This window comes from Panthera leo, chromosome C2 (assembly GCF_018350215.1).
Source record: "Panthera leo isolate Ple1 chromosome C2, P.leo_Ple1_pat1.1, whole genome shotgun sequence".
Lineage (NCBI taxonomy): Eukaryota > Metazoa > Chordata > Mammalia > Carnivora > Felidae > Panthera > Panthera leo.
The window spans coordinates 108,937,744-108,959,803 of NC_056687.1; the positions used below are offsets into that span (position 1 = coordinate 108,937,744).

The 22,060-nt window shown below is 38.4% G+C and overlaps 1 protein-coding gene across 1 annotated transcript in view; it reads left to right on the forward strand.

Annotated features, from left to right (window-relative positions):
- The window catches only part of PLCH1 (phospholipase C eta 1), a 190,532-nt gene that overhangs the window by 121,880 nt on the left and 46,592 nt on the right, over nucleotides 1-22,060 (forward strand). Inside the window, exons 8-10 of the mRNA XM_042955821.1 lie at nucleotides 7,354-7,447; nucleotides 9,904-10,107; nucleotides 19,370-19,490. Of these exons, the coding sequence (XP_042811755.1) occupies nucleotides 7,354-7,447; nucleotides 9,904-10,107; nucleotides 19,370-19,490 (419 nt within the window). The remainder of the gene's footprint in view (nucleotides 1-7,353; nucleotides 7,448-9,903; nucleotides 10,108-19,369; nucleotides 19,491-22,060) is intronic.

Consider the following 22,060-nt stretch of genomic DNA (forward strand, 5'->3'; position numbering starts at 1 on the left):
TCTATCCTTTTGTTTCTTGTGGCTTAAGGCGAGAAGAAGAGAAGGCAGGACTATTGAAGCATCCTTATAGTCTGAAAAACCAGCTAGCTGTTTCCTGAGCACAAAGCTATCTCCTTGGATAAGCCAAAAGCAGTCTTCTGTTTATGCTTCACTTTCATCTGAAATATACATATGTGTGGTTAATTCCAGGGGAATTTTAAGAGCTTTACTGATCTCATGCTGGAGGGCCCTCTTCTTATTGTAACTGCGTTTATCTGACATAGATCTATACATTATCTCATTGTGGCACTTCTAACAGTTGCCCCTTTTGTGTCTTTAAACTCTCCGCTAAAATATTCCCTTGATTCTTCTAATCCAATTACCAGTGTTGTTTGTACCATCTCCCTTCATTATTCTTTACTGAATCCAGAATGATTTCGTGAGAGTCATGGTCATTCTAACCTTACCTCTCTATGATAAATACTTAGAAACTCTTCTTTGCTTATAACTACCCCTTTTGGGGCTAGTGTACCTTTATCTTTTTTTTTTTTTTAACGCATTTTCTTCATCATAAAAGCATTCCTTTGAGAGTCATTCCTGAGTTTCTGTTCATTTACTTAATTATTCACAGTTGAAGCAATTGAGAGACTTTTCAGAGTAATTACATCTTGTAGTATTTTTGCAGCCTTTAATATAGTTCCAAATGGCATTTTTCTGTGAAATAGTCATACCTTCAAATGCTTTGAAAGTTGTGTTTTAATTTCAAGATGAGTTAGAGGTAGCCATTTTGGGGAGGAAAATTCTTACTTATTTGGTTGAAAACTGAAGGGCCATTCACTGAGAAATGTTTCTCCACTCCCTTCTGAAATTAACCAAAAATAAAGGGAAGAGGCTTTTTCTTCTGTATAAAACTATGAGGACAAAGAGAACAGGGGAGGAGACAGGAACAACAAAATCTTGAAATTTGTCTGATTTAAAGGAGACCTCAGAGCACCGAAACTCAAGCCCACAGAGCAGGAAGCCATGAAGTAATTTCATTCGCCCAGGGGAACCCCAGAAAAGCTCAACAATTGAAGTCGTGATGCTCTTGAAAATACGAGATGAGAAGGGGTCAAAAACCCAAGCACTGGTTGGAAGTAGGGCTCTAGATCCTGTCTCCTACTTCTTGCAGCAGAGCAACTGTCCCTCCTCCATCCTGGCCTAAAAGCAAAAGTCAGAACCGGAGAAAGATGGCCCAGAAGGGTCTACACTGAGGCATACCAGGCACACCTGAGTACTGAAAAGATGGGGATTGTGGTAGATAGTCTGTGAATTCCTATATGCATGCCCCTTGGCAAGGTGACTTTGCCTCTCCTCCCATCTGTTTTCCTGTCCCTTTAATCTTGTCTGGCTTCGGGATTTGGTTTGACTAATAGATTGTAGCAGATGTGATGTACAAAGAACCTACGCCTCCGGGAGCCTTGATGATTCCACTTTTGCCCTGTTGGAATTGTGCGACTACCATGTGAGGAAACCAGGCCAAGGTTTTGTGGATGAGACACTACTCAGAGAAAGAGGCCCAGGGCCAACAGCCAGCACCAACCACAGACATGTGAGAGAGGCCCCCTTACACACTGAGCTGTAGTCAGGGGCCCAGGTGCCTATAGGCACTTGAATAACCCGTAGGTGAGAACAGCAAAATAACTGTCCAGCCAAAGCTGGTCCCACTTGGCATCCTGCACAAGTGTGATTTTTAAAACAGTGATTGTTGTTTTTAAGTTTCTAAGTTTGGGTGGCTTGTTTCAGAGCGATAGGTAACGAGTACAGGGGTGAAATGAATGTCTGTGCGCTGTGGGAGAACCATAACCCTCTTCTAACACTCTGCTCCCAGGTTTCTATATAAGGGAAATTACAGGTAGGAAATAGGAGACTATGACAAACTACAGAGGGTTGGATAGTGGCCCCAGAAGATAAGTCCAAGTCTTAACTCCCGGTACCTCTGACTGTAACCTTATTTGGAAATAGGGTCTTGGTAGACATAATTAAATTAAGGATGTTGAGATGAGATAATGCTAAATTTAGAGTGGACCCTAAATCCAATGATGAGTGCTCTTACAAGTGACAGAAAAGAGGATCCAGACACACAGAAGAAGGCCATGGAGGCAGAGGCTGTACTTACGAAGCCCCCAAGCCAAGAAATGCCACGGTTTGCCAGCAGCCACCAGATGCAAGGAGGGAGGCATGGAACAGATTCTCCCTCAGGGTCTCCAGAGGGAACCAACTCTACCCACACCTGGAATTTGGACTTCTGGTCTCAAGAGCTATGAGAGAATGAATTTCTATTGTTTTAAGCCAAGTTGGCGGTAATTTGTTACAGCAGCCCTAGGAAACTAATATACCAGTCCCAGGAAAATCCCCAAAATCTGAAGATATAGGCATCAGACATCTAATAAAATAGTTCAGACAGGGAATTCTACAGCGAGCCCCCTAGTCACTCAGCTCTGCTCGTGAATACAGAGCTTCCAACCAATTTATTACTGACTTTATTTTAAATACGTTTTTCAATAGCTAATTTTAAAATGGGTTTTAAATAGCCAAGGCTTACCACATGTTTGAGGAAATCCTCGACCATAAAATACAGAGACCAAGGTAAACAAATAGCATTGAGAAACTTGGAGGAAATAGAGGCAATGCAGGGAGAAGGAAATTTTAAAAACTGCCCTTAACATCAGAGTGATGAAACAGAAAATTGCAGCCACAAAGCAAGAGCAGTATGCTGTGGGAAAAGATGGTTCTGAGGAAAAAAAGAGCAGAGAAGTAAACTCAATAAGTGGCTTAGAAGATAAAGAAAACATTGCCCGTAAAATAGAACAAACACAAAGAAATGAAAAGTAGAAAGAAAAGATAAGGAAATAGTGGATTGATTCAGAAAGCCCACTCTGAATAATCAGAGGTACAGAAAAAAGAACAAATAGAAGGGAGATTATAAAATAAATCATACAAAAAATGACTAGCATGGAAAGGTAGAACTCTCTAGACTAGCAGGGCCACTCAGTGCCAAGCACACTGGATGTAAAAAGAGACCAATGATAATGAAATTTCACAAAGCCAAGGGTAGAGTAAAATCCTAAAAGTTTGCAGAAAGAGAGAGGGAAAAAAGCGCTGATCCAATTAATGAGCAAAGGCAGGTCCTGTAAAAGGAGTAGATTCACTATGGCATCAGACTTCTCAACAGCACCTCTGGAAACCAAAAACATGGGAGCAATGATTTCTGACTTAGAATTTTCTACCTGGTGAATCTGTCAACTGAACGTGCGTGCAGAGTAAAACACACATGGAAGAACACAGAAATACAAGCAAGAAATAAATAATTTACTTTCTGAGTACTCTCTGATGAGAATGACAGAATGAAGTCAGAACAAAACCTGAATAAAGTGCTGAATCCCACCAACCTGGAAGAAGGACGACCTTTATAGGGGATAAAAAATTGGAATTCATGGATTGTTGTCTTGGTAATCGAGACACCATTAGCATCATGAGGAAGAATTTATGAGAGGACACTAAAAATTAACCAAATGGGTAGAAATAGCAGCAATTAACAACCTGAAAACAAAAAATGTTCAAGAAACACAGTCATTATTCAATAGACTCAATGTCCAACACTTGCATAATCAGAATAATTCAACACTGAATAGCAATTAAATTAAAAAATTAAGATATAACTATCCTAGGTGGAGGGGTAGAGGGAAAAAGTTAGTTTTGCTGGCTCAAACAAGCTAAATTTTTTATCCAACACAATAAAAACATCCATAGATAATGCTTAAGGTGTATAAAAATAGAAAATAGCATCATTAACATAACAATTCGGAATATAAAGACTCCTTCCAACAGAAATATCTAGAAATGTTGACATTATTTTTTTTGGAGAGTGATTATCCATATAGGAAGGGAAATTCTGCTTTCAATCATAAGCTTCTTGGTTTTGATTTACTTAATTATGAATATATATTACTTTGATAAAAATGAAAAGAGTTTAGCAATATTAAAATTCTGTGCAAATTATACTATGATTTTGGATTTGGTGTGCTTTGGGAATCATAGCTATAAGAAATATAATTATTTACTTCTGACTTTGTTTTGAAATTCATACTCACTGTCAGAGCTTTGCCAGATAACTTATAAGAAGTCTGAGGATAAAATGTTAGTATCAGAATACTACTGTTATATAGGGATCTATGACTTTGGTTTCTACAACTAGGCCACCTGAAGTGGATTGACCTTTAATATGAGGGCCAGTTAGTCTTTTTTGGATGAGATTAAAGTATTATAGCAAACTAGGACAAGAGAATGGAGTCCAACCTGGAATAATCAAGGAAGTCAAATTATAGTAACTGACTTGACAGTTTAAAGCATCTCAAAAAATAAGAAGATTCAGGAGTTTCAGCTATATTGAAAAAAACAATCCGTTTTGAAAGTTAGCGTTTCGATTTTTCAGTAGAGATGAAGAAAAACACCCAGACAATAGGTATAATGTAAAAGTAAAGGCTTTGGATTTGAAGTCAGAAGAATGAAATTTGAACCTTGATTTTGCCTCCTGTTAGTTTTGTGACTTTGAGATAGTGAACCTTTTCTAGCATAGATTTGCATATTTTAAAATGGGAATAAAAACACCACGTTTATGAGACTGTTGTAAGAACTATTTAAGATTTTATGTGTAAAAGCTCTTTATAAACTGCACAGCATTGGCTACATTATTTAAATGTAAAGAATCATTGTTAAATCCAGGATTTTTAAAGCAGTCTTAGCACCACTTGCCTGGTATAGTAAGAAGAGTCCTTCATGTTGGAAACAGCAAGTGGCTCAGATACTGATAGCAAACAGAACTTTCAAATAAACTTCATGAGAAATAGGAGTAGAGTAGGGAGAAGTTCTTTTCCATTTCACCTTATTAGCTATGTGGTATAGGGAGCAAAACAAAGGGGAAAGAAACAGTAAAGAGCATTAACCTACGTCGAACCTTCTTTCATACAGTAGAATTTCACAATGGCTTTTTAAGTAAGGTCCGAAAAATTCAGTTTTGTGAAATGCCGGATTTTGCTATTGGGAGTTATTTAAATTAGACCAGGAGTTGGGGGAAGGAGGGAAACTGATTGACATGTACGTTTCATTTCTCATTATTATGGGGTTTTACTGTATTTCACTGAGTTAATCCTTAATACTTGAATTTTGATAGGAAGTGGATTATTTCCCATTTATTGTTATATAATTCCCAGAGAATTGTGAGCTTCCTAGAATGCCTACTGATATTTTCATCAATTTACTGAATACTTCTCGAATAGGATGCTTTTTGTTAACATGTTCTGCCTGTATCTTGAAGCAATAACATGTTCTCTGCTCAACTGCAATTAGTTTTATCCCAGGATGATATTTTTGATGTTTGTTACATCAAACATGGGCTCCTGGTAGACCTAAGTCTAGGACAAGGCCCCTACATCTCTGAACAAACAGCCTCATAAACCAAATAATTGCAGTGTAAACTCAGGCTTCCCATGGCACGTGAATTTTATTTTATTTTTTTTATCAATTTTTTAAAATGTTTACTTATTTATTTTTGAGAGAAAGAGAGAGAACAAGTAAGTAGGGGAGGGACAGAGAGAGAGGGAGACACAGAATCTGAAGCAGGCTCCAGGCTCCGGGCTGTCAGCACAGAGTCTGGTGCGGGGCTCCAACCCACAAACTGTGAGATCATGACTTGAGCTGAAGTCAGACGCTTAACCAACTGAAATAACCAGGCACCCCAATTTTATAAAATTTTGTGAGAAATTACTTATTTTTTAGATTGCATGTGATAGTATATAGCAGGCAAATTAATGAGCTGCTTAAAGCCTGACTAGGTCAGTAGAGTTTTTACAGGTATCATGATTTCATTTATTTTGTGGTATTTTCTGGTGTTGTCTGGTAATATAAGCCTCTGAATGTAGGAAGGATTGTAAAATTTGCTCAATGGATGCATCAGCCATTGTGCAGCTAGTTTGGGGGCGGGGAGGGGAAGCATTCTATGTTATTTCAAGCCAGCAAAAAACCAAAAAAACAAAAAACAAAAAACAACAACAACAACTGCAAAACAAAGCTTTTGTTCCCCTGCAGAAGGTTTAAGTGCTGTTTAAACTGTTTAGACAGGGGCGCCTGGGTGGCTCAGTCGGTTAGGCGTCCAACTTCACCCCAGGTCATGATCTCGCGTTTCATGAGTTCAAGCCCCGCGTCGGGCTCTGTGCTGACAGCTCAGAGCCTGGAGCCTGCTTTGGATTCTGTGTCTCCCCTTCTCTCTTCCCCTCCCCTGCTTGTGCTCTCTGTCTCTCAAAAAAATGAATAAATATTTAAAAAAAATTTTTAAACTGTTTAGACAAATGAGATTTCACTAAAACATAAGCATCAAACCTAAGAGATAATAGAATATTTGAGAAATATTGAGAAGTGGCTCACAAGATTAGCTTTCTCTATCACTGTTCATTAGTATTTTTAAATGTCACTGTTAGACTGTGGGACTCAATGGAATTTTGATCAAAATATCACACCCTTCATGTTGCTATTTAATAATTATTCCTGAAGAGTGTACCTTGCCCAGTGACACTAAGTATGTGTGTTCATGCAGCAAACTTGAGAAAGCCTCAATAATAATAGCATGCACTGCTTCTTTGATGTCACACGTTAATAGTAATGCATTTCATTTTCACAACTACCTTATAAGGTAGCCACAGAGAAGGTAAGTGACTAGTTCAAGATCCCGCTGTTAATAATATGAGATGGCTAATTGGGACAAAAGCCATCTAACTCCAGAGTACTTTGTTATGCTAGCTGCTTCATGTAGGTTTTTGGTTTTATTTTCTCTTGCCAACCTTTGTGATCTTGAATCACCATGGCAGATTGCTCTTGTGATTCAGTGGAAAGATCTGTAGATATGTACACCCATGAGTGGATTTACCTAGAACATCCTGTTTTGTCAGGGGATCATTTTCTTTCTGTATGTATTTATGATTAGCAAACTGTGGTGTTTGTGTAGAAAACATTAATTTGCAAATAGCTACTAGCTTATAGTAAGTAGATTTTAACAGTGGATTTGCACTGATTATTGATTTAATTTTATTAATTTTGCTTCATGGAATACATTTGTCTATTACTTGAAGGGATGTTTTCACTGATTAAATCTGAAGGGTAACATGGTAAGATTCAGATCATTTTCTAAAGATAAAGTTGCTATGACACTAGTAATCTCAAATAATGCTCATTAAATCACTTTGCACTATATCATGAATACTTAAGCAATGTGCCTTTTTAGCATAGAAGAAAACATCTCATGGAATTGCAGGTACTCTACTAATGTTTTGTTTTGTTTAGATGAACAATGTGACAACAGACTATTGTCTTGACATCATAAGGAAATTTGAAGTTTCAGAAGAAAATAAGACGAAAAATGTTCTTGGCATAGAAGGTAAAATAACTAATTTCTTAATTTCTCATTTTTCAGTTCAGTTTGCTAAGTTAAATTCTAGCAAAATTTTTAGTAAAAGAAGTCAGGAGATATTCATGGATTACAGGTGATTCAAATAAAACTCACAAAACAACATATTTTCCTATAAAACAGATGCCATGCTATTGCTATTTCTCTTACTTTGGCAATGATCATATGCATGTTCTACTCTAAGCAAGTCAACCTGATGCCACCATGTGGGTGATAGATGCCAAGAAATATTTGGACTTCTCTCAAATGGCAAATTTTGGAAAGAGATTCAACCTGGTGATTTCAAAAAAGGAAATTTGGTCTTCAAATAACTAATCTATGACATTAGTGACTTTGAAAGTACAGGTTTCTTTAAAAATCTTGGCAATGAACTTTTTTTTACCTAGTTGGTAGCAGTGGAGATATTGTTGGAGCCACAAATTTTGTTAATACAGCTACTTCATTATATAGTTGAGGAAAGTGAAGCTCTCAAAGAAATTAAGTAATTTGCCCAGAGTTATATACTTAGAATGTAGCTTCAAGGATCTTGCACATAAATGTGAATATAGCTACATGTATGTGTAAGTTATATATACTTAAAATACGTGGGGAAATAAATTTCAGGCTGCTACCCAAGAGAAGAACAAATTTCAGGCAGAACCAATAATCTAATGAAGGACCGCCAAGGCCCCCCATTGCCCTCAAGACCATCCAAAGCCATGGTTTATCTTACTGTTTTTGATTCCTGCCCCCCCCCCCCCCCCCCACACACACACACACACTGGTTTCAGGCTTAGTGTGGACAAGGAGGTTTGGTACCACATGTTTACTTCCTGTGGTGGAGGGTAATTAAAAGAAAGGAATAATTTAAAACTTATATATATTAAGAAACATTTTAAAACACCTAGAGAAGAGAAACTAATTTGGGCCTTTTCTTTACCAAGAAATGAATGTTTTGCTTGGTGGGCCCCCTAAAATGGAATTAAACATGATTTCTACATTATTGTCATAAAGATAGGCATGAAGAAATTCTCCAGAGTCTCAGAGGATATTTACAGATACAGATACAGTTTCTTGAAGACTTGAAGCAATTTAACCTGATAAATTGGAATGTCATTCCACTTAAGTACTTGTGGTCATTTAAGTATTTATTCATGTATTAATGAATGCCTCTTCTACCTAGGTATTATGTTTTGAAAAACTGTAGAAAAACTGATCGGGTTTTCTACAAAATTGTTTGTTTGAGTATAGCTGATACACAGTGCTACACTAGTTCTGGGGGTATATCTTAGTGATTTTACAAATGTATACCTTATGCTATGTGTAGCTACTGTCTGTCTTATTACGTCGCTATTACAATATCATTGACTCTAATCCTTAAGCTGCGCTTTTATTCCTATGACTTGTTAATTCCATAACTGGAAGCCTGGACCTCCCTCTCCCCTTCACCCATTTTGTCCAACCCCTCATCCCCCTCCCCTCTGGCAACCATCACTTTGTTGTCTGTATTTCTGCATAATCTTTAAACATTATTTTAAAGTTACAAATGTGCTAGCTATTCGCAGCATCTTCCGAAACCAATTTCAAAGTCAAATAACCACACTCTCAATTTAGGCTGTGCCTAACTTTTGACCTATTACTTCACCCATGGCACTAACAGTACTGTTTTTTAAATGAATAACTTATCAAACTGATGGTGGCACAGTGTATCAATTTGTGTAAAAATTGCTTTAACACTGCATCAGTAACCCATTAGATCATGCTGCATAATCCTAGCTTGAGTTCAGTAGCTATTGAATGGCTTTGGAGTAAGCCCTCTCTCATACTCAATCAAAATTCTTGAAAAGCCTACTTATTTTTCTGTAGGTTATGTTCACATTGCTATTCCCCAGTCATGTTTCAGTTTTTAACACTATTTGACCTGAATCAAATCTCTCATTGCCTTAGTATTCCTCATAGTACCTGTCCTGAGTGTAAGTAAGTAAGATAATCATAAAAACATACTTTAATTAAAAAAAATTTTTTTTAAATGTTTATTGATTTTTGAGAGAGAAAGAGAGAGACAGAGTGTGAAGTGGGGAGAAGCAGAGAGAGAGAGGGAGACCCAGAATCCAAAGCAGGCTCTAGGCTCTGAGCTGTCAGCACAGAGCCTGAACTGATATTTTAATGTTTATTTTTTGAGAGAGAAATAGAGCATGAGTGGGGAAGGGGCAAAGACAGAGGGAGACACAGAATCTGAAGCAGGCTCCAGGCTCTGAGCACAGAGCCTGACGTGGGGCCCAAACTCATGAACCATGAGATCATGACCTGAGCCAAAGTTGGACGCTTAACCAACTGAGCCACCCAGGTGCCCTGCTATGAACATACTTTGATCTCTGTTGTCCCTGATGGAGTCAGTTAAGTACACTTTGAAAGCTAAAGTACTTTACTCTCTCTTTCTTCCAAAGGGTTCACGAACTTCATGCGTAGTCCTGCTTGTGACATATTTAATCCATTGCACCATGAAGTGTACCAGGACATGGATCAGCCTCTGTGCAACTACTACATCGCTTCCTCTCACAACACATACCTGACGGGGGACCAGCTCCTTTCCCAGTCCAAAGTGGACATGTACGCACGGGTGCTACAAGAGGGCTGTCGCTGTGTGGAAGGTTTGTGCTTCGTCTGAGCTCTGCTGTGTGTTGATGGAGACTTAAAATATGTACTCACACTAATCAGAACCATTTTTCTGCTTATTGTAGAGTCATTCTTTACTCATGATGCTCTCTGGATCCTCCTTATTATCCAATCAGGAGGAGAGAGAGAGGGATGTACTAGAAGTTAGGAAGCACACCTTCAGTTGCTAAAAAATTGTGATGAAAATGAAAGTTTTCCTAGAAAGATTTTTTTTAATTTAAACAATGACAAAGATAGTTCAGGATAACTTTTTTTTTTTTTTTGAGATACTTCATCAGTCAGCAACATTTATTAAATTTCTTGTGGGGTCTTGATTGTGAGGACACAGATATAGGACATGGTTTCTGCCTTCAAGGAGCTGACAATCTTATAGACTGGGTGGCCATTAAAAACAGTAGTACAACATGAGAATTCCTCCAGGAAAATCATACACATATTGAGAAGTGTTGGTACAAAGAGTAAGATGTGAAATAAAATGCAATGAGAAATAGGTAGGCTGGGAAAATAAACTTGGGTCAGTCATAAAGAGGTAAAGGATTTGAGTGCTGTAGTGAGAAATTTCAGCTCTAGCTTTTGGTAACGGGTTCATTGAAAGGTTTTCATACATATGGTGATATGATCAGACTTGCAGTTTAGAAAGATCATTTGGGTCACTATGTGGGAGGACAAGTTTTTTAGAATATGTGTTTGTGGCAGGGAAGAAGAGTGAAGCTAGATAGAGCAAAGAGAATGGTAGGAAGGCTATTACAGTGATTCCAAGGAAGGGTTCACTGGACCGAGTGAGTTGGAGAGACAATTGCGTAGATATTAAAGAAGTAAACTCAGCAGGACCCAATGCAAGAAGTAAAGGATGTAAGGAATGAGGGTGAGAGCTGTAGTAAATGAATGGTGCCCTCACATTATGTGGGAAATCTGGGGGGAAGAGCATTAACGAGTTCAGTTTTCCATCAGTTGAGTTTATAGTGACTTTGTAACATTTACGTGGACATTTTTATCAGTCGGTTGGATAATAATATCTGAACTCAATGGAAAGATCCAGGCAAGATAAAGATAATTTAATTCTGTGTTTTACTTTTGTATTTCTGTATGAATGTATGTATGTATGTATGTATGTATGTATTTATTTATTTATTTATAGAACGAGACCACGAATTGGGGAGAGGGTCAGAGGGAGAGAGAGGGAGAATGAATCTTAAGCAGGCTCCATGCTCAGTGTGGAGCCTGATATGGGCCTCGATCCCACAATGCTGGTATCATGACCCGAGCTGAAATCTAGAGTTGGACACTCAACTGACTGAGCCACCCAGGCACTCCACAATTCTGAGTTTTGTATGTGATATTTGAGATCATGAAAGTGTACAAGATCACTACAGAGATGAGTGGACAAGTGAATGAGGCCTGAGTAGTGAAGTGATCCAGCATTTAGATGTAGGAAGAGCAAGGTTAACCAATGGGGATTAACTTAGAATGGTCACTGGGTCCTAAGGGATGAAATGGTCATAAATTTCCCATGCAACAGAAAAGTAAAATAAGGTAAAAATTAATTATCCAATCTGGTTGCATTTAACAGCTAGGAGGTTATTGGTGTTTTAAAAAAATTTTTTTTAATGTTTTATTTATTTTTGAGAGTGAGGGTAGGAGCAGGATTAGGGGAGGGACAGAGAGAGAAGGGAACAGAATATCCGAAGCGGGCTCTGGGCTGATAGCAGCAAGCCTGATATGGGGCTAGAACTCACAAACTGTGAGATCATGTCCTGAGCTGATGTTGGATGCTCAACCAGCTGAGCCACCCAGATGCCTCTGGTGTCTTTTGATAGATAGTTTTGGTGACATGTTAGTGAGAAGTTGGGGGTAGCTAATCTGCTATGGGTTAGTCACTTGGCATTTTTCTGCAGTAGAAGAAAACTGGATGATACAAGTTTGGGAGATTTTGACACTTGGAAGAAGAGAAAATGAGGACACAGGTTTTGTTTTTAGATGGGATAAGGGGACCAGATTTTGAAAGGGTTCATGTCTGATAGCCTGTCTTTTCTCTGGGATGAGAGCATCATCTACTAAGTGTAAAGTGAGTGGAAGTTAGCTTGGAGGCTTAAGAAGATCAACAAACAACGGGAGAGGAGTTGACAAGATAAACTGGGAAAGTTCCTAGCTAGTTTCAAAAACAGTCTTAAAACAGTCTGTTTGTTATACAAGATCTGCATGTTTAGATTCCTCCCACCTCACTCCCATCAGATTAGATATAGGAGCAGTGAAGATAGATTATAAAATTGATCCATGCCTCTAGATTTCTAGGTCATATAAAATATCTTCAAGGTGTTGGTGAGCACTCTTAAGTAGTCAGTAGGTCGGTGAGTCTAAGAAAGGAAAATAAATGAATAAGGGGCCATTAATGAGGTAGGGAAACTAGAAAACTCCAAGAAATAGAAATATGGGGAAAGTTGTCATCACACACACACAAAAGAAGAGCAGAGAGTTGTTATCACAGAGCACGGGCTTTTGGACGTAGTTACAGGTGACGACTGTATCCAGGGTGTGTCATGGGTGGGCATGAATGAAGTAGAGTGAGGATGGGACTGTTAGCATTGGAGAGGTCAAAAGTAAAAAGATGGAGTAAGTTGCCCACCTGTACTTTTACCTCACAAAGGATGTTGACAGGTAGATTAAATGTTAAAAATTTTAAAGATTAACAGTTGGAGATTAAAAACTAAGCCAGATATTTAAATGCAAAAAAAAAAAAATACTATAGGAAAGACGCTTGGAAGATTACAGAAAGGTAGAGTTGGATAAAGTGAGGTTCAAAAGTAAGGAGATTTTTTTTTTCTTAATGGATGTAGGAGAAAAAATGTTTAAAAATAGCAATAAAGGCCTAGAGAAAAATTAAAAATAGATCTACCCTGTGACCCAGCAATAGCACTGTTAGGAATTTACCCAAGGGATACAGGACTGCTGATGCATAGGGGCACTTGTACCCAATGTTTATGGCAGCACTTTCAACAATATCCAAATTATGGAAAGAGCCTAAATGTCCATCAACTGATGAATGGATAAAGAAATTGTGGTTTACATATACAATGGAATACTACGTGGTAATGAGAAAGAATGAAATATGGCCTTTTGTAGCAACGTGGATGGAACTGGAGTGTTATGCTAAGTGAAATAAGTCATACAGAGAAGGACAGATACCATATGTTTTCACTCTTACGTGGATCCTGAGAAACTTAACAGAAGACCATGGGGGAGGGGAAGAAAAAAAAAAAGTTAGAGAGGGAGGGAGCCAAAACATAAGAGACTTAAAAACTGAGAACAAACTGAGGGTTGATGCCGGATGGGTACTGAGGAGGGCACCTGTTGGGATGAGCACTGGGTGTTGTATGGAAACCAATTTGACAATAAATTTCATATTTAAAAAAAATAAACAAATTAGACATAAAAATTAAAAAAAAAAGCCCTAGAGAATGACTCTTGGTCTGTGATTTACACTAAAAAACATCTGTGGAGAAAAGTAGTGTCCTCCAAGGTAAGCTGATTGTTAAGATGAGGAGGTTGAAAGAGAATTCCAAAAAGAGTAGGATGATAGAAGGGAGTTTGTGACGGAATGGAGATTCCATGGAACAAAGGGGAATCACTTTTTGGTGGGGATGTGCTGGGAGTTAGCAGTAGATAACAGCACATCCTGGGCTGGTGAAACAGTGTAGGGGAAATGAATAAAGCAATAGGGTGATAAGGCTAGTAACTAGATGGGCCTTTGTCATATAGTTTCTGACATGTTATCAGGGTCAATTAACATTTTAAAACTGGACAGGCATTAAGAACTGTCTACATACAGAGCAGTTAGAACCAGTACAAATTTAGTGTTCTGGAAATTTATGGTTTAAGAGATGTCATTTTTGCAGTCAATGCAGAGAGCACCTATTGACAATGAGTGACTGACAATTGAGTAGCTTAAGCAACTAATGAAGATGCTTATAAAATATTAACATAAAGAAAAACCTTTTAGAAGATCTCGAGATGACATTCTGCTCTCAGCCATTATTCAACCCTTTGTTCATTCAGTACTCAGGAAGTTTTACATGTCTGACATGCACAGAGATTCCCTGGGCAAAAAGCCTCTTTGGATTCACAGTGATGGTTGCCTATCATCTTAAATGGTGACATTTCCTTGGAGGCCAAGTATGGAAAATGACTTGTAGTGACTCCATGAAATGATAGTTAACTCCAGACAGTTTTGCAATTTTGTTAAGTGCTGTGTCCCGTATGGTATTTATTTTGCTTTTCAGGTCCTCCAGGTACCTGGTCTTCTCTTTTTTGCTTTTTTAGTCAAAAATCAGCGTCCTACCCAAGCCCAACCATGTTCCCATGATCAACTCCTTATACTGAATTAGCACATCTAATCCTCCAGCTTAGTTTTGCCTATTAAGAAGGAAAGTTATCTGATTAAGACAATTTATAGCAAGGTACAAATGATTTTTAGTCTTAGCCTTTTTTAGTGTCTTTTGATTTTAAAATGAGAATGTTTAGAAATTGTGTGCAATAGATGTTATTGAATATGGGCCTTCCCTTGTACGTCCCTTCTTTCTTCCTAACTGCCATTCACCAAAGTAATAGAAAGAAGCTACTTGGCTCTCCTTTTCTAGTAGGAGCTTGTCTGCTCCAGATATTCACACAAGCTGAAGATATATACAGTTACGGTGTAATTTTAAAGGACACGCAATCTGTCAAATATCTCCCTTACCAGTTCATGTCAGTAAATCCCTCCCCTTGTATTTGGTTTACTTGAAGTTATTTCTGTTGAAATAATCTGTAAGTGGACAGTGAAAGTCAAACTACTATTTCTGGAAGGTTTTTGTTGAGGACAAGAATTATCTTTGCTTGGGAGACTTGATCAGCTTTGTCCTTGACCTATTTCCTGTTCCAAATTAGGGTTATCACTTTGGCTTTGAATGTACTGTAGGAAGGAACTACCATGATTTCAGCCCCTTTTGTGAGTTAGGTCCTGAGTGAGTGCTTTCTATACATTCTCATTTGATTCTTACAGCCTTAAGGGGGATAGAATAATCTCCTTAAGAGGATACCCCATCTTGGAGTAGGTTAAGTGGCTCAAGTTTCCATAGCTGGGAAGCTTGCAACCTGAGGTTTTAACTGAAGTTGATTTAACTCCCCTGCTCCACTTTTCCCTGGGAAGTCTATGTGCTTTTTGGAGGAGGAAGTTTGAATGGCATGATCAGCCCTAACACGGATCAAATGACAGTCATCAGTCACATAAGGAAAGCTAGAAAAACTGAAGTGAAGCACTGAGGGGACGTTGGCTTGAGAAGAAGGAATTTGCTTGGTTCAAGATTAGGACTACCGTCTAACTAGATGTTCCCAAAGACTTAGAATTTGATGACATGATCTTTTGTGCTTTCCTAACAACTTCTGTCAGCGCTGTGCTTTCGAGATCTTAGTTCGCATCTGAAGTTTGGATCTGGAGACATCAGTGTATATATACCCAGTGATATGTCATCTACCTTGGGTCCAGATGAAGCTGTTTTTACTCCTAAATAGATGGAGCTAAGATTTAAAGAACCTGATGTATAGAGTGTAGCAGGTCATGGATTGAAAATCTCGGTTACCACAGACATTTTTCTGAAGCAGCTTTTGCCAAGGATAGCACTTCAAGGTAGAGAATAATGATTCTGGACAGGTTCTTCATGGTATTGTGACCTGAAGAATCTCTCCACTTTCAAGCTTCTGGTTTTATAATGTTGTGTTTTCCATCTCCATTAGTACAGCTGTAGGAATGTCTTTGGTAAAGATACATAGAGAGTATTGGGGAAGACTAATAAGTCTTTTTTGGTGAAGTGGGCTTGTCAGCAAATCAATTTGAGAACACTTTTTACATGGCCTTACCTTCCCTTGATTTTCAGCCCAAGTTGCCTAATAAATATGGATGTTCTGTCCAGGGGATTTTCACTCTCATTATGGAACTGATGTTGCATCACTGCTATAATTGGTTTACAACCTTTCCTGTTATCTCTGGAAGTGCTATCAGGATGGAGTACTTTTAAGTTCCATTATGAAAAGCTGTCATCTTAGCTGCTCGTCTAGGCTGCAGAACTAACCACCTCTTTGTCCAAGTGCTTTCGGGGGGCTCTAATGTGTGATGTGATTGAAAAATGGGCCACTGGCAGTTTTGTGGGCATGGGAATTAGATAGAGGGTTTCTACCTTGCTAGCATTCCCATTACAGCATTGGTTCTTACAGGAAACTTCCCTGTCATTTGAACTTGGCTATGATTGCCACATGTTAGGATGCTGGTACCATTTGGGAGTGTGGTTATCCTCATTCACCAGATAGATGATGAAATAGATCTAAAGTGTGAACATTTTTAGAAGAGCTGTCCTTGACTATGGATATCCTGCCTATGTTTATAAATAATAGGAAAAGAGCACCTTATTTCATGATCCATGTGGTTTAAGAGCTATTTTTATGTGTACATGACAATCAAATAAGGCATAGCATTGCCTTGTCTACATTCATTCTTTTTGAAAGGGTATTAGTTCATTTATGAGGAACCGTTATGCCGCCTTTCCTCCACAAGGGGGCTAAATCACAGTATAAATTAATCAAATTACGTACCTTTGAAACATCTCTGCCTTCTTTCCACACCCATATCCAAAGACAAATTAAAGAATATCAAGTACATGTCAAAAGATGGATGGAGCTTCTCTTCTTAGAAAATGTCTTTGATACATTTGACCTCATTTGCAGGCCCAAAGGAATAATAACAGTTCTTCATGCTAGTATCTCCAAACCTTTGATCTTCTCAATGGCATCTTTATTCTTAAAATTTGTTTTTTATATTCCTATGGTGTTAACCTTGAAAATTTTTTTCTCCTTTTACCTTTTTCATTTTTTCCCCTAAGGATAATTTATAGCCAATGTTTAATTGTAATATAGGTGACTGTACTAGGGAACAGAACTAATGGGATCTCTCTCTTATATATGAGAGAGAGGAAGAATGATTTTAATAAATTCGCTTACGTGATCATGGGGATTTCCTAGCCTGAAATCTGTATAGCATGCCAGCAGTTTGGAGACTTACATTACAGTCTTTAGAAGAATTCCTTTTTCAGGAAATGGGAGTCTTTACTCTTCAGACCTTCAACTAATTGATGGGGCCCACCCACCTCATGGAGCATAATCTACTTTACCCAAAATCTATTGATTTAAATGTTAATCGCATGTGACAAATATCTTTACAGCAACATCTAGACTGGTACTTGATCAAATAAGTGGGCACCATAGTCTAGCAAAGTTGACACATAAAATTTACCATCGAATCACATTATGGTTATGGTGAACAATTTGAAAGTATTAGAATAAATAAACATAGCATCTCCTGACATAGTATACAAAGCACACATATGAGGAAGGTACTAAAATAAAGAACAGGTGTAGTCATGAAATGTCTGGCCCTAATTAAAAGTCAGAATTTTAACTGGCATTCCATTAGCCAAAGAATGTTTGGCTCGTATTGTAATTTAAAAACTAGATTAATTGCTGATATTTAAAAATTGGGAAAATTCACAGGAGTAATGTCTAGATTTTTTATTTCTCTTGGCTCTGGCAACCAGAGCTACCAGACTACCACAAGGAAGGGCAATGTCATGAGAGCTGGCAGGATTCTTTGGGGGGTCCTAGCTTAGCCTTGACTGGGATTTAGATACGGAAAGTGAAAGAGGGCATTTTGGTTGACCTTAAATGAAAGACACAAAATCATGGAGGTAGGATCCTATGTGAGGAAATGTGTGTAACGGAAGAACAAGTCTGTGAGTTCAGGGGTAGGAGAAAATAAGATCGATTTGTCAGACAGAAGCTAAGATATTAATTAAGGCAACGGTGGTTCCTTTAAGAATTAAACCTAAAATCTCTGTTCCTTGAAACAGAGGAAGTTTATTTCTTGCTTATGTAAAGTCCAAAATAGGTGTTCCTTACAGGTGAGTCTTTCAAGCAATGATTTAGGGGTCTGGGCTCTTTCCATCTTGTGGCCATGCCATCTTCAGCACATGTCTTCTGCAGTGATAGCAGAAGCTGAGAAAGTCTGGATGGCTTTGTAGGGAAAGTTTTCACAGACCAGACCTGGAAGTGGTGCACATAATTTCTGCCCACAATTCGATGCCACACCCTGCTGCAAGGGAAGGCTGGGCAGTGTAGTCCAGCTGTGTGCCAGGGCGAAAGTGGATACAGACTGAGTGAAGGGCTAGCTAGTCTGTAGTACAAGAGATAAGGACCTTGGGGTTAAGCAGGCAGGAGGAGCTATAGGATATTAATAAATTCAGCCTGTGTCTACTGAGTACCTACTGTGTATGTGTTGGATGCTGTGTTATGCACTGAGTAGGCTTCTGAGCAAAGGAACAACGTGGTGAAAGCATTGTTTTGAGAAACTAGTCTGGTGGTAGAGTGTAAAACAAAGAAGACAAACTCTAAGGGTGGATGGTGAGGAAGTGGTTGTCTTTCTCTAGCTGGGAGCCAGTGAAGCTGTCTATACATATAACAATATCAGCATTATCAACAACAATCATAATTACTATGTATCATGCAGTATTATAAGCAGCTTTACCTATACTTAGTCATCACTCAAACTTATGATGAAAATGCTACCATGATTTTCTTTCATAGGTGAGGAAAGCAAGGCTTTAAATGATTAAATCATTTGCCCATGTTGATATGAATCTTGGCAGGGCCTGAGGATTTGAACTTAGGAAGTCAGTGTTATTTTAGAGCTATTGTGGAATTAATAAAATGAAAATGTAATAGAAACCTAATGAGTTTAAGTGAGGAGTAATGAAAAACCCTGTTATCGATTTGGGAGGGCCACTGCAGCTTCTTAAAAGACCTTAGTAAACTGAAGAGGAAGAAGTGAAATTAGAGGAGCAACCTGTTAAGAAATATCACTACCCTTGGGCCTCTTGATTGGATTTAGATCGATTTCTAATGAGCATTCTTGGTAAATGCTGGGCTGCTTGTGAATGTGACATTTTTGTTAACTGTAAGTACTCAGAAACAAATCACTTACTATCTTTAATTCCTTATTCTGACAAATATGCCAGAACACCCATCTCTCCGTTTGACATCTTTGTCATCATCATAATAGGCATAATCTCAAATAGTAAAATAATGTTTGTCTGATATTGCCAGCAATATTAGCAAAACCAGAAACTTTGTGTTGTTGATGTGAAGTTCTGTTTTTGACAGTTGACTGTTGGGATGGCCCAGATGGAGAGCCAGTAGTACACCACGGTTATACTCTCACTTCAAAAATTCTCTTCAGAGATGTTGTGGAGACCATCAACAGGCATGCCTTTGTGAAGAATGAGTAAGTATAGCGACAGTTGGGAGCTAAGCCAACATAGAGAGCATTGGCTGATGTCCCATGACTACGACACCACACACTCTTGCCTTGAGTCTTCATCTCCCTTTCTACTCCCCTCATTCTCTCCCTCCTTGCTAACAAAACATTGTGAGCAAATAATAAGGGCTCCATGTTTGTACTTTCTCATGCTCCATTTATTATGTACTCCATTCTCTCTCAAGACATTGCTTCCTTGAAGCATGTTCTTGCAAAGACTGACCTCAAAATTTCTATAGAGTGTTCGTAAAGTTTGGAAACACAGGTTACTGTACATGATAAAGAGTTTGTTGCTATTATATTAACATACAGTAAAATAGTAACAGCTAGGTTTTCAGACTTGCTGGATGGTCCTATATATACTGAAGTGTCTAGCATCCTTGTGTTACTTGACTCCTCCTTGGCATTGGATAATGGTGACTCTTTTCTCCTCAATACTTGCTTTTTTGGGGCTTCTATTATAACATTCTCCTCTATGCTGTCATTGCTTCTCTCTTGGTTTTGTTTGTTTGGCCTATGGTCTTCTATTCCATTTCCTCATTCCTTTAGTCACTATTTCTTAAGTTGTTGCCATTGTTCTCCTTTTGGGTTGTTTAATTATATGTCCAGAACTTTTACCTGAGTTTCAGAGGTGTGTAGCAAAATTCTTAGTAAAAATTCATCTGAGTGTCCCATACATACCTCGGAATCAACAAATGTCATTATTTATTCAGATATTTAATGGTGCCTACTCTAAGTCAGGCATACTGTAACAGGTGCAGAGAGGCACGACCCTGAACAAAAGAGATGACTCCTACCATCATGGAGCTCACATCTCAAGCCAAAGTCAGCATTTCATTCTGCTGAACCTTCTCTTGCTCTGTTTCCTTCCAATTTTTTTAATGTTCATTTATTTTTGAGAGAGAGAGAGAGAGAGAAAGAGAGCAGGAGAGGGGCAGAGAGAGAGGGAAACACAGAGTACGAAGTAGGCTCCAGGCTCTGAACTGTCAGCACAGAGCCCAATGCATGGCTTGAACCCATAAACCGTGAGATCATGACCTGAGCCGAAGTTGGACGCTTAACCAATTGCGCCACCCAGGCGCCCCTCTTTATTTCCTTTTAGTTAGGAGTAGCACTCACCTAGTCAGTGTCTTTAGCCAAAAACTGAGTCATTCTAAATTCAGCCAATTCTTGTCAGTTATACTTTCTAAATTATCTTTTGACTCCATTGCCTTCTCTTTATTTCTCTTTGGGACATTGTCCTCACTGGTGCAATGTTTTCCTTTCTGAAACTATAAGCATGATGTTGTATTCTTAAAGTCCTTCAAAAGCTCCCTGTAGTACACAGTCATGTCTTACGTGCCCTTCAAGGTTTGGCCTCTTCTTTCTCTTCCAGGGTCTTCTTCCACCAATGCTCCACAGAGATGGAGGGTTCTTTCTTTGTCTTTCAGATCCTCTGGTGACCCCAGTTCTTTCACATCTCCCTACCTTGCATATGGTGTTTCCTCTGCCCGGCACACTCTTCCTCATTACTCCACGTGTCTAATTCTTATTCATTCTACAAGACTGCTTAAACATTATCCCTCTGGCAAACTTACTGTTACACTGATTTAAATGCTCCTTTCTCTGCTCTTAGCATTTTGAGCATATTTCTGTTATATCTATATAGCACCCTCTTAAAATTGTTGGCTTCCTTCCTTCTTTTGAGTCTTTAAGACCAAGACCTCATTGAAAATATGGGGCTATGTCTTATTCACTCTTTTTTATTTTTTTAAAGATTTTTTAATGGTTATTTTTATTAAAAAATTTTTTTACATTTATTTACTTTTTGAGAGACATAGAGAGACAGAGCACAAATTGGGGAGGGGCAGAGAGAGAAGGAGACACAGAATCTGAAGCAGGCTCCAGGCTCTGAGCTGTCAGCACAGAGCCTGACACGGGGTTCGAACCCACAAACCAGGAGATCATGACCTGAGCCAAAGTCGGACACTCAACTGACTGAGCCAACCAGGCACCCCTGTCTTATTTATTCTTTATTGCCTAGCAGATGCCTGCAATATACCATAAAGCTAAGAAATGATTTTTGAATAAAAAGAAAATTACATTTGCATAAAATCAATTTTATAGAATTTAGTGGCCTTGAAAATTTTTAATATTTGGTCTTCTTATTTATTAACCATGAGGTTAAAAATGCCGTTTTAATGAGAGACACTTGCTGCATGGCAGGTTTAGTTTATGGTATCTGCTATATGGAAGAACCCCAAGTACTGAATTCTGATGGGTCTCTTCTACCCTGATTGCTACTAGATTTGGCAAAGTTGATGAAGTGATTTTGCCATTATTTTCCAAAATGTGAAGTTGGGTGTTGAAAAGATGTGCCACTTTGGAGGACCCTTTGATAACTTGACAGTGCTTCAAGTTTGGGAATACTTAGAAAAGCACTTCACATTAAAAGTTACTATGCTTGTTGAGTACATTTTGAAAGTTCAGTCTTTTTCCTTTGGCCTTCCTTATACCATGCATTTTGGACCATATAATTCCTTGTCATGGGGAACTGT